This window comes from Morus notabilis, unplaced genomic scaffold (assembly GCF_000414095.1).
Source record: "Morus notabilis unplaced genomic scaffold, ASM41409v2 Scaffold35, whole genome shotgun sequence".
Taxonomy (NCBI): Eukaryota; Viridiplantae; Streptophyta; class Magnoliopsida; order Rosales; family Moraceae; genus Morus; species Morus notabilis.
Genome location: NW_010361505.1, coordinates 795,558 through 809,821, shown reverse-complemented (window position 1 = coordinate 809,821; position 14,264 = coordinate 795,558). Strand labels below are relative to the sequence as shown.

General features: G+C 37.4%; 1 protein-coding gene and 1 pseudogene across 3 annotated transcripts in view; one reads left to right on the top strand and one right to left on the bottom strand.

The window, feature by feature from the left end:
* The window catches only part of LOC112091905, a 12,397-nt pseudogene extending 5,224 nt beyond the window's left edge, over positions 1 to 7,173 (bottom strand).
* Positions 7,174 to 12,455: 5,282 nt separating this feature from the next.
* Positions 12,456 to 14,264, top strand: part of LOC21409494 (probable acyl-activating enzyme 16, chloroplastic) — a 74,017-nt gene continuing 72,208 nt past the window's right edge. For all 3 annotated transcript variants that reach the window (XM_024166630.1, XM_024166629.1, XM_024166631.1), the window contains exon 1: positions 12,456 to 12,768. In XM_024166630.1, the coding sequence (XP_024022398.1) occupies positions 12,547 to 12,768 (222 nt within the window). In that variant the 5' untranslated portion in view covers positions 12,456 to 12,546. The remainder of the gene's footprint in view (positions 12,769 to 14,264) is intronic.

Below are 14,264 nucleotides of genomic sequence, written 5' to 3'. Positions count from 1 at the left end.
ACGAATTCCATATCTGTGAATCACACAACTCCAACTTAATTACGTCATGATCCCAATAGCCGAGATGTTGTTCAAAAACTATGAACTAATCTCATTGGTGAATCAAAGACCATGAGAAATTAAGTCGAGTTATGTATTCACTTCAGGATTGAGATAATTATACAAATATACTTAAGTTGTAATAATTAGGTTTAGAGCTCTGTAAACGATTTTTGCTCTAACCTAATTAGTTACATGGTCTATTCAACATGTTGTGAACATGTCTAGATCAACCACAGAGTCCAACTCCCATGCCCTGATACCAACATCATATGGTTCGATCTAACAGTCATAATCGGATTCGATTGCCCAATCGATCCTAAGACTGCGAATATGAATTTTAAACTATATATCAGAAGAGCTTGTCTGGCAGGAATTCCCTGACTCTTCTTTCGTTGATAACAGTCTATGGACTAAGCAATATTAATAACACTCTTAAGTATGAATTAAAACATTACTTTATTTTATTTATAAACGTCAGCGAAACAATGATGTCCGATATTTGCCATTTCATAAATAACAAATTACATCCTACTTTCTGGACACATTTCCAACATCATTTCCTTGCTTACTCCTAGGTAATCCCAAAACAAAATCCATAGAAATATCAACCCAAGGTGAACTAGGAATAGGTAGGGGCATGTAAAGACCATTTGGTTGAACCATCGACTTAGCTTGCCTACAAGTGACACACCTACCACAAATTCTTTCAACATCTCTTTCATGTGTAGCCAATAGAAGTGCTATTGTAACATGGCTAGTGTAACACCCCACATGACATGGCTCTAAATTATCCAATTACTCATATTAAGTAGTGTTACTTCTTTTCCTTCTCTTAAACTTAACCTAACATGTTATACGTGTTAAGTAAGAAATTACGGGTAAATTTGAACTTTTAAGACTTCCTAGCAAGCAAAGCTAATCAAAATATATTTAATATACTCCAACAGGCTGGCTAAACATATACAATATAATACATTTATCAAAAATAGGCACAGCTTTATACTATGTATACCCCCACGAGCTCACACAAAATCACAATCCCTAATTACAACGAGGGCCTCCAAAATACAGGTTAGTTTGTCCATATACACCTGTCTCAGTCCTCAGGATTGCACCAATCAACCATCTAGTCCATAACTAACGCTGAGATGTACCCTCATCTGCATCACCATAAATAAGTGAGCTAAAGCCCAGTAAGTAGAATAATGCATGATATAGCAACAATGAGAATATGCATGGGCTCATGACTTCTTAACATCATACAGTTTAACTTTTCATCCATTCTTTTATCTTATGCGCGCAATCACTTAGACGGGGTGGTATCCCTGATACCTCATCAGACCTTGTGGCCACAACATACATAACATTGAATGCCGTCGTGTGGGCAAAACACATTTTTCACATTTAAAACCAATTCTTCCCCGTGATCATCAAGGAAGCTTCCCACACTGCGAGTCTCTATTGAGACAAAGGTCCTTCGACCTAGTGATCACAAATTGTATTATAAAATACCGTCACATGGGGCTAATCATAATAAGCACAAATCCTTCCCTGTGATCATCGGAGAAACTTCCCACATCGTAAGAGGTCCGGCAGTCTCCTTGGAGACACAAAACCCGTCAAAAACTACAAAATCATCATTTAACTCTCTCTTCACTTTTAATATTCATTCTTTTCATTTTATGTTCAATGGTACACCTCTTTACATCATGTCACGCATGCATGGTTATGCTAACATCAATAACACATGTCTCATATACTCACATATCACAACTTTGAATCACATAGTATATGCATGACTTTTATGGTGATACAGGTGACATTCTACTTACCTTAAACTTTAACACTGAACCAATCTTTTAGGTACTGCTCTCAGGGGATCTGACACTTCATATCACTGAAATATTAATCATCATTTTTTTAATTACTAATAATAATATTCTAAATTTAAATTTTGAGTAATAATAATTATTGAAATATACTTTACTATCTCAAAAATGGCTAAAAAGTGCTAAAAATGGCTCATTTGGCCTTCTTGGCCGAGTAGCCAGGCACCCAGGTTGCAGCCCATGCCTGGGCATGCTATGCACGCAGTAGGGTCACCTGCACATAGTATGGGCTGTAGACAGGCCTGCCTGCATGCCTGCACGCAAGCCAGGGCGTGCTTGGCATATCCAGTGGTCATGGTATGGGCTACGGGGTGGGTTTAGCCCTAAATTTGGATCATTCTTGATTCCAAATATTTTCTAAAAATTTTGACAGCATTTCTCCTTATTTCTAACACTCCCCAAAGCCAAAAGTCACCTGTTTTGAATGTAATATCCCAAGATAAAATAAAATATGCTCATAATCACATTATCATTCCATTCACTAAACCATGTTCGGTAAAAAGGTCATAACACCTAAATTTCACAGTATTTTAATGAGATATTTTAGGATCTATTTGATAACACATATGATAGTATTCCCTCAAAATTTTAGCTTAAACGGAGCTCTCTACCCTAGGGAAATAAACATAAATCGGAGCCACTTGTTGAACTAACCTATTTCAGCGCTGCCACCAAAACAAACTTGAAACCACCACCTCCCAATTGAGTTTGATTAAATCCTTTTATGTGGTTGTGCTTGACATATCAAAGATTATGTGGTGTAAATATCTCAGTAAAATTCAAGTGAAACCCACTGAACCAACACCAAACATCTTCCAAACCAAAACAGGCCCTTACCTTGACTAGGTTAGGTTTTTCTTGAAATTTGGCATCCAAACTTGACAAACCACCAAGGAAATTCTTATTTTCTTAAGTTAACAGCTTGAGAAGGGGGTTTCTATCAAAGAGAGGTCGGGGAAGATGAATAAGTGTGGTGTAGATTGATCTAGTAGCTTATATCCCTTAAGCAATCAAAGAAGCAGCTTAGTCATCATAAAGGAAAATCACCTTGGCTGATCACGTGTCCCTTATTTCTGCTTGATCACCTTCTTAATAGGGTGTTAAACACTCACACCAAATTCCATTTACATAGTAGGTCATAACCATTCAATTGACATACTAATTTTTGTGTACTTGCTCATATAAAAAAACTCGGTATGACTAAAATGATCCACTTTTGTTCATGTCCGTTCATCATTGAAACTTAACCAATATTTGTAAAATCCTTCCTAACATATTCAAGCATGAGATAATAAATTTTCTTAAGTCACTTACAAGCCAACAAAAGCCTCAATCAAGACTCAAAAACCCGAGCGCCAAATTTCGAGCAAAATAGAGTTTTCTAGTGTGTTCTAGTTCAATAGTTCATGTGAAATTCTATATCAACCTCTTGAAATTGGTTTCATACTCTTATGTTCTTATTGCAAGGAATTTCGTACCACATGTGGGTCCAACTAATGAACAAAATCCATACTTAACGTTTTTCAAAACTTCATCACCGATTAAACTCTTTGTAATTCATAAAAACCACTATTATAAATCTCTTTTCTACTATTCCACCTACTGGATCCACCTTCGAGCAATCCTATCATTTCATCAAAACATTGTGCTCAATAACTACTTAATATACACTAATAACATAACAATGCATCTCAATAGAATGTCAAACTTATAAATCATGTATATTATGCCATGAATGTATGCAATGCATTGGCCAACTCGTATGTGAGAATGTTTGGGCATCACAGCTAGGGTCTTAGCAACTCCAAAGTGCCCCATTAATCCCCCACCATGGGATTCCCAAACTAAAAGATCTCTCATTGAACAATTCGGCAAACATAATTTATTTTCTCTAAACAAGAAATCCTCATGCCTATAAAATTTTCCCTCCGCTGCCTTTTCACAGGCTTTATACACTTCCCCAAAGTCGTGGTCATCATGATAAAGGTCCTTAATATGTTCAAAACCAAGGAATTTAGCATCAAGAGTAGATATTAAGACATACCTTCGTGACAGTGCATCCGCAACCACATTTTCCTTACCTTGCTTGTACCGGATGACATAGGGAAAGGACTCAATGAATTCAACCCAATGAGCATGTCTCTTGTTAAGCTTGTGTTGACTTTTCAAATGCTTCAAGGTTTCATGATCCATACGAATCACAAACTCTTTTGGCCATAAGTAGTGCTGCCATGTCTCTAAAGCTCAAACCAATGCGTATAATTCTTTGTCATAAGTGGGGTAGTTAAGTGCAGCCCCACTTAGTTTCTCGCTAAAATACGCAAGTGGCCTTCCTTCCTGCATAAGAACAGCGCCTATGCCTACACCCGAAGCATCACATTCAATTTTGAACGTTTTAGAAAAGTTAGGTAAAGCAAGTAATGGAGCATGAGTAAGTTTGTGCTTAATAAGCTGGAATGCTTTCTCTTGTTCTTCACCCCATTTGAATGCAACGTTTTTCTTGATAACTTCGGTAAGTGGTGCGGTGATGGTGCTAAAATCTTTCACAAATCTCCTGTAAAAACTAGCAAGTGCATGAAAACTCCTAACATTACTTACATTGGAGGGAGTCGGCCACTCTTGGATGGCTTTGATCTTTTCTTCGTCAACCTCAATTCCTTTAGCACTCACCACAAAACCTAGGAAGACAAGCCTATCAGTGCAAAAAGTACACTTTTTAAGATTAGCATATAATTTCTCCTTTCTAAGCATCTCTAAAACCGAATGTAAGTGTGAGGCATGGTCATGTAAGTTCTTGCTATAAATTAGAATTTCATCAAAGAAGACAACAACAAATTTACCAATGAAAGCACGCAATACATGATTCATTAAGCGCATGAAAGTACTAGGTGCGTTAGTTAAGCCAAACGACATAACTAACCATTCATACAATCCATATTTAGTTTTGAATGCGGTTTTCCATTCGTCTCCTTCATTCATTCGGATTTGATGATACCCACTTTTAAGATCAATTTTTGAAAACACATAAGAGCCATGTAATTCATCCAACATATCATCTAAACGAGGAATAGGGTGGCGCTACTTTACCGTTATGTTGTTGATGGCTCGACAATCAACACATATTCTCCATGTTCCATCTTTCTTAGGTACTAGAATCACCGGAACTACGCAAGGACTCATACTTTCTCTTACGAGTCCTTTCTCCATCAATTCCTCAACTTGTCTTTGAAGCTCCTTGGTCTCTTCCGGGTTGCTCCTATATGCGGGCCTATTTGAAATTGATGCCCCTGGAACAAAGTCAATTTGATGTTCGATCCCTCAGATTGGTGGTAAACCATATGGTACATCTTCGAGAAACACATCCCTAAATTCCTGCAAGAGAGAAACAACAACACTAGGCAACACGGGTTCAAGTTGGTTAGTGTTTAACAAGGTCTCCTTGTACATGAGTACAATCATCGGCCATTTTGAAATCAATGCTCTCTTAACCTCACTTGTTTTTGCATAAAAATTTATTTGTTTCCTCTCGGGTTTTACCTCTTTGGCCGTGGGTCTCTCTTTTACCTCACTCTCATAATGCACGACCTCACTCTTCTTTTCTCTCTCTTTGTTTTGTTCACTCAGTTTTTGTAACCTCACTTGGTCCTCATATACTTGTTTTGGTGTCAACGGAACTAAGGTGATGGCCCGTTGATTGTGTGTGAATGAGTACTTGTTGGTGAAGCCATTATGTTGAACACGCCAATCAAATTGCCATGGCCTTCCGAGAAGGAGATGTCCCGCTTGCATTAGTACCACATCGCACAATACTTCGTCCTCATACTTACCAACTCAGAATGGTACAACAACCTGTTTTGTAACCTTCACTTCCCCGCTATTATTCAGCCATTGTAACTTGTATGGACGAGGGTGTTTTAGTGTTGTGAGCCCTAGCTTTTCAGCCATCGAAGAACTAGCGACATTAGTGCAATTACCGCCATCGATAATAACACTACATACCTTGTCTTTCACGTGGCATCGAGTGTGAAAGATGTTCTCTCATTGTGCTTCCTCTTCCTCTTCTCTAGCTTGCATATTTAGAGCTCGACGTGTAACTAGCCCAAGCATCTCCCCATGGGTTGCCCCAAATTCTTCTTCTCTTATGGGGGTGTCCTCCAATGGTGGCATATCCACTAGATCATCTTCCTCTTCCGAATCAATATCTCCATTATCCCGGATTACCATCACTCATTTGTTTGGGCATTGGCTTGCTATGTACCCTCTTCCCTGACATTTGAAACACTTAATCTCACTGGAACGAGTAGGAGTAGGGGCTGATTTACCTTGAAAGGCTACTGGATTGGAGGTTGGTTTGTGCTCGGTTTAAGCCTTGAAGGGGGTTGGATCCTCGTCTTTCTTTGTGTAGTTCGGCCTCCAAGGTGTAGTACTCAGATTTTGAGGGGCTGGTCTTGGTCGTGGACCACTCCTCTTGAGCTACCTTTCAACTTTGATTGCCATATGCACCAAATCCTCCAATTCCACATAATGGTGTAGCTCGATTGTGTTGGCCATCTCTCAGTTTAGCCCATTCAAAACTCTGGCCATCATTGCTTCCCGATCATCCTCCATGTTGGCTCTAATCATTGCCATCTCCATCTCCTTAAAATACTCATCAACACTCCGGTTACCTTGATGGAGACCTTGCAGCTTGAGGAATAGATCTCGGTAGTAGTGGCTTGCACAAATCTTCGTCTCATCACCCTTTTCATCTCGTCCCAAGTTTCGATAAGGTGATCTCCGTTTCACCTTCTATTGATGCATACCTAGTGCCACCACACAATAGCATAGTCAGTAAATTCAATTGCGGCAAGTTTTACCTTCTTTAGTTCGGAGTAGTTATGACAGTCGAAAACCAACTCCATCTTCTTTTCCCATTCGAGAAAAGCCTCGGGATCACTTTTCCCTTGAAACACAGGGATTTTCATCTTAATGCTTCCCAAGTTGTTATCCACCCGGGTCCTAACTTCTCTACTCCGTTCATACCTCCTATGACTGCCCACGACATTCTATCAAACTCGTCCTCTAAATTTTTCCCTTCGAACTCTCCATTATCCTCCACCTCCTTTCGAGGCATCACGTTCTTCCTTGGAGCATTCAGTGGTGGTTTAATCTGTGGTGTTCCCTCTTCCACTCTATCTAACCTGTCATGTATGTGTTCGAGCTCCACCCTCATGATCCGTTTCAGCATTTGTAAATTCGGCATGACAGTAGGTGGAATCTCTTCACTTGCGGTTTTCTCTTAGTTCTGTGACATGATTAAAAGACAAAAAGGTGTTTTTTTTCTCAGAAAATAATTCACTCAACTCTCGTGTTTCAACTCTCGTGTTTCACTCAAGTTAATTGGCTTTTATCCTCTAATAAGCTCACACACTCTACCTTTTTCCTCTCGTATTCTTCTTTTAGTTCTTTCAAAACTAAACCAACAATAAGAAAAGGAATTCTAGTAGTCAATCAAGTCAAGACTTAATCCAAACGAATTTAAATATTGTCACGGAAATTTTTTTCTTGACACTCAAACTTTAAGGGTTTCGAAACTATTGAAAACAAGCTTTTATGGCCCCAAAAATAGGGTCACCGGGCTACCCTTGGTGAAGATTGTAGGGCTGAAAGATCTTTGATTTGATATATTATACGTCCCGTAATGATTCCTGGATCAAAAGTTATAGCAGTTTTCATGAGGTTGCTTCTTTTCCCGAATTCTTTTTTTGACTTTGTAAAACCCTAGTTGAATTTGAATTCAGCAGTAGGGTTTGGACTCAAACTCAAAACAAGGAAGGAATGGTTAATCGTTTTCTTTTTTTTTTTTATTTGAGAAAACCCTAACCCTAATGTGCGTTGTTTTTTTACTAAGGAAAGAAAAAAAACGCAATTAAACAAGAAAAAGGATAGCAAAACCTGACGATCCTAAGCTCTGATACCAACTGCTACGAACCCCACCAACAATGTGATGAAACTCGTAGCCAAATATGGGATACGATCTAAGATCTTCAAGAATTGATGGAAACCGCAACCCGTTGCTTAGTGAAGCAAGAACCTTGGTATGGTGAAGTCGCCATAAACGAGTATGGAAATTCGTTTGATAAGTCAAGTTTGAACGCCACAAGGAAACCTTGATAAGTTCATAATAGTTTCTTCAAGAACACAAGAAGAATATCTCACAATGTGAATAAAAATATCAAAACCTTTTATTAAATTTGGATTTTAGCCTTAAATAGCCGAAAACAAGCTGAAAGGTTTAAAAATTGTAAAAGTCTTATCCTACCCTTAATGGGGTAGGCGCCTAAATGAAGATAGACTCCTAAAACAAAATACAATCGCCCAAAGATAACTCTTAGGGAAGGAATCCGACTTAGAGTCTAATTCCTTCCTTTTAAAACGCCTATTATGGAATTTAAATGTTTAATCCACAATTTTGACTTGATCCCTTGCTGGAATGTGCGCCTAACTTTAAACAATTTTGACTTGATCCCTTGCTGGAATGTGCGCCTAACTTCTTGGAACTTGCTGGAATGTGTGCCTAACCCCTTAGAGCATTCTCATGCATGTGAGCCTTGGGATTCATGCGAATTTTGCCATGCTTGAGTAGCTCTCTTCCGGATCAACTTTAATGAGCAAAACTAGCCTTTGTCCACCCTCAGTAGTGAACACACTTTCTTCTTGTTGTAGAACTCTTTGGACTAGGTTATTCAAGTCCTTTTTAAATCTTTTAGCTCGATACATTGTCACCGGACCAACTCGAACTTGGATTGGATCATGAGTATTCCTTGCATCTCTAATGTCCTCATCACTACCCCCCCTAAATCGATGGTTTTGAATCCAATGGCGGTGTCAATTTTACCGAATTCGGCCTTTAACAACTCAGATCAAGATCCTCAATTATGGCTAAATTTTGAGCCTTGAATCTTTATTTTTCAGCCACGAATCTTCAAGATTGATTAAGGGCTTTCATTACTCGTGAGATTCTGAGCATTTTGACACCCAGATCACGAGGATCCAATGGCTAGATCACCGGAACCATCCTCCCATTTTTCTCACGGCGGCGGCGGCTCATTTTTTAGCAAGGCGGCGGCGGTGACCACAGCTGGTAGCCCAGAATGACTCACCGGCTCCCTCTGAAGCTAATGGGCTGGGCGGTGTCATTCACGGCGGCCGGAGAAGGGAGATCCAAGGGTGGCGGCAGTGAGAAATCCGACCACCACGGGCGGTGATGCTCCAGTTAGAATCAAGCCATGCTGCTAGTATGGTTTTCTTTGTCTCTTCGCTCTGAGTCTATTGGGACCGGAATCACCTCGATCAGACATCGGACAACAAAGATATCACGATAGGAAGTTTGGGTGTTTTCCGAAACTTTGGCCGGTGAGTGTGGCGTCGTCCAGCAGAGTTGGCGGCTGGAAGACACCAATCCGGACTCAGCTCAACGAGATCTTTCCAATGAGCCGGGAGGTGTCAAAAACAGATGCCGAAATCTCACCAGAGGTTGGTCGGCCGTGCGTGGAGAAAGAGAGAGAGAGAGAGAGAGAGAGAGAGAGAGAGAGAGGGGGAGAGAAAATGAAGAGAGAGAGGGAAAGTGAGGGTTTTCTATTTGGAGGATGAGAGACACGCCTAAGTGGCACTAAATAGCAGGTTGGGCATGCTGACTGTTAAAATCTTTATTTTTGACCCCCACATTTCTTCTAAATTCGAATTCTGGCCTAGATTTTTAAAATTTTCACACTTAAGTCTTTAAAAATTACAAATTGACCCCAAATAAATTTTGGGTTTTACAGTTATTACGAAATCTAAATCAATCAAGTGGATTGTGCAATGGAACAAGACTTATTATTACACAATTAACAAATAAAATTATAGAAGGATAAATCATAAACTCAAGCAACGTTAATGAAAAAGTCTATATCCCAAGAATATAAATGATTTTACATGAATCTAAATGGCCATTTACACTAAAAAGACGGCAATTTCCTATTAAAATTTGCTATGCAATGACAACAAATAAAATCCAAGTACAATCTTTGAATAGAATACGATTATATCTAGATAGCAAAATTTTTATCTACGGACAACTATACGTTGCTTTATCAAGAGCTACAACTCCTAAAGGATTGCCTATACTAATTCATAATTCAATTAATAAATATCTAAATTATAGAAAAATATTGTTTACAAAGAAATTCGACATAATATCAAATAAAGAAATAAAATACCATATAAAAATACAAATATTATAATAAATTAAATATTAGATTCATAATCTTCTTTTATAATCAAAATTGCTTACTATTCAACTATCAAAAACATATCGAATAAAGCTTCTTATTTTTATGCACTAAAACAATTACCTTTTTTTGCCAATAGTTAGCTAAATTGACGACATTAATTCGAGCCCTAAAACTAAATGAAGTTTATGAAACTATCAGGGCTAGAATCTGGAAATTATGGACGAATAATGATCTGAGCACTGGACGTTTTATCAGTCTTGATTGTGTTTTAGTCGACGAAGAGATAATATTTTTTAACAAATACAATATTCTATTATTTTTTATTTAATACCAAATATTATAAATCTAATAACAATACTACCTATTATGTCTGCAGCATGAAGCAATTGAAGGATCAATTTGGGCATTAGATTCAGATTCTATTTATCAAAAAATTCAATTAGGCAATATATATGATATTAGCAACTTCTTCGTCACTGAGAACAAATCAACATACAAAGTTGTCCCACATATTGCAATGCTACAGTTTGCCCGTGCAACAGTCTTCGTTCCAGTTACAGAACAAGCACCGTCTATTCCATTTCATAGATGTAAATTTTTTATGCTTTTATTCAAGAAATTGACTTCTCAATAGCATCAACAGTACCAACACAATCTATTGAAGAGCAAAAAATAATGAATAGGAGAACAATTGATGAACTAAAGACACTGGATCAGGAAAACAACCAAGTTAGTATCATAATATTCCATCTATTTCTTTTCCTTTAATTACACTATTTAAGCTAAAAATCTTTCCGCATGTATATAGGCACTAAATTCACAGTAAAGGCCACTATAACTAAATTCTCAGCAAATCAAGGTTGATATTATAACTCCTACCCTAGATGCCATTGACAGCTAAAATAGGCGAGAACCAATTGGTGGTGTGATAGCCATGGACACATAAAGACAACACCATCTCCATGGTAATTAAAACTATAAATATACTATATAACCTAAATGATCTATTATCTTATAAATTGCAGGTATAGACTAAGCACATATATTGAGGATCATACAGGAAACATGGATATTACCATATTTGACAGAGCAGCACAAGCCTTATAAAAAAACCATGCTCAACATTAACAATTGACGAAGGATTTATGGACCCATTCACAATCCCACCAATCATCAACCAACTAAGAGGTAAAACAAAGATCTTCTAAATACATTTTTAAAGAAAAGGACCTCAAATTACTACAATTGTCACAAAAATATTTGAAAAAACTGAATTGATAACAGCACCACCACAAATATCAACACCTGCAACATCAATTACAAGGTAAAACATATTTACTCATCTTTATTAATTATATATAAAAAAACATATTTGTTACTTTAAATACATATTTAAACAATATTTTACAAGCTTAGCCCTCGCTCAAGAACAACAACATCAATAGATCCGCATACACCAGACCCAAAAAAATCAACCACCAGGTAATACATATTTACTATTTCACATTATTTATAAATAAAAAACAATACTTATAATTTTAAATACATAGTTTATTAATCTTTTATTATTATAGTTCCAAGGGCAAAGGAATAGAACAACCAAGAAAACGTCCACGAACTAGGTAATGTAACTACGTCTAAATCCTACTATTTTCAATTTTTCCAATTACTAATACTAATATCTTTTAAAATTTATATTTTACAGTTGAAAAAAACAGATGGACCACAACAGCAAAGAAGAAGAAAGAGATATATATATTGTAAATAACTTTATATGATAATATGTGATATATATATTTTGTAAATAACCTCATATAACAATATATTTTATATATATTTATATATTTATTATAAATAACTTAATATAACAATGTCCTATGTATATATTTATGTATAAATATACATAAATAATTTATTTCTATTATATACAAATTATTAACTTTTTCTAAGGTACAAAATTATCTCCTATTGGATTGATGACTAATATAGATATCCGTACATAAACTAATTTTATACCATCAAAATTACCAACTTCTTATATAACTTAAACTATTACCGGCGTGTAAAATACTAGTGCATATCTATAAGAAAAAAGTAGGCTGACAAAGCTGTACAACATAATCCAAAAATAGAGCAAGAAGAGGACTAATGTAACAACTTTTCAACCAAAATAACAAAGAATTTTCTCGTACCGTTTGTCCAAGTCAACAAACTCACAGGGAGAGACTTTCCCCATTAATTATGGCCTTTTAGGGAGGAAAAAAAAAAAAAAGAGAGGCCCATACACCTTCACCTTCTCTCCTTGGCGAAGACTTCAATATCTCATCTCATCTCTCTCTACTTTGGTTGGAGCTTTTCTAATGAACCATCAAAATCTTACGATTTCTTCTTCAAATCCAATGGCGATTACTCTTCCCTTAACGTCGAATCTCATCTGGGTCGCTTCTTCTGATCGTGGGCATTCGCTTCAACTCCTTTCTCGCTCTAAATTCACCTGTGGAAGTGTTTTTCTCGGAAAATGCGTTGAAAGACGAGGTGGGTTTCTTCCCAATCCTCGATTTCGAGTTTCTTGCCAAGCGCAGGTGATCTTTTGAGAACTCAATTCAGTTTTCGGTTTTTGAAATTTTGTTTCCCTTTTTTTTTTTGGGTCAGTGAACATAAGTTCTTGGAAATTTGTTGTTTTTGGTTGTGTTATTTTTGTTGACTTTGTAAGTTCTATCTGTTTGTTTGAGTGCTGAATTGTACGTTTGGCGCGTCAAATGGTTGATCCGTAAAGTTTAAAAGTACTTAATTAAGGTTTGTGGGCATAAAGGAATTTAGCGACTTGGGGGTATCAGTTTCCCATTTGTGGACGAAATTTCATATATGAAGTACTCTGTAGTCATTGTCTACCAATTTTGGGATAGTGAAGCTACTTATTTTTGTACTTGTGTAGATGTTTAGGCCCTTTCTTGTCATGATTTCTCAGTTTCATTGATTCCAAGTGACTCTTAAATAATTTATTGTGTTAGGGTTGAGGTACATTTGTTATAGAGCAATTCTAAGAGGCACCAGTGATGCTTTAGCAACATACACTAATACAGAGTGAGATCCACAACACGGCACTCATAAGAGAGGCCCGCCTTTTATCAGTTATAGTGCTTAGTACGGTGATGCTTGTAAGTATTTTTTTTCTTTATAATGTATATTACGTTCTAGACGATGTTAGGATTTTGGTTGAGTCTCACATTGCTAAAATATTGGCTTAGTATGTGGGTTTATAATCACTTAGGCACGCTCTCCCTACAAACTAGCTTTTGAAGATGAGTTCTACCCAAGGGTTGTAATAATTGGTATGAGAGCATGCCCCACCTTAGGTCCACGTTGTGGAAGGGCGACCTCGGGACGGGCAACCTAGAAAGACTAGAGTGGGCCATTCAGAGTGGGCCGCCATGGACGTCGGTGTCAGAAGCGTGGTGGTATGTTAGGATCTTAGTTGAGTCTCACATTGTTTAAGTATAGGTTTAGCATGTGGGTTTATAACTACTTAGGCACCCTCTCTCTACAAGCTAGCTTTTAGGGATGAGTTCTACTTAAGGGTTGTAACAATTTGATAACAACCGGACTTGAATTGGGGAATTGAACAAAAAAAGTAAAACTATATTGATGAAATAATTGAAAGAGATTACAAGATAGATTCGCAGATGTTTGAGAGGTCTGCTAGCTCTCCCCAAGGGTTGCCCCTAAACTCTCACCAGTCAGTCCATAATCCCTATTGACTACTAGCCTCTCCCTTTTATACCGCTAACCCTTTTCACAAACTGATAAATAAATGCTCAAGAGAATACTAACAAGTAGCAACAGCTAATCAATCACCTAACTAATTAACTTCTAGGAGCCTATCATTATCGCCCGCCCGAAAGACACCTTGTCCTCAAGGTGTCGGTCTAGAAATTGCAGCCAAATGACTCCACCTTCTTTCCATTTCGATGAGCTCGGATCTTGAATCGTTAAATGCAACAGCGATTCTTGGAGAACCGAAGTAAACAATGAAGAACTCGGAAGCAGTGGGCATTGGGACGATAAGGCCAAGAGCGTC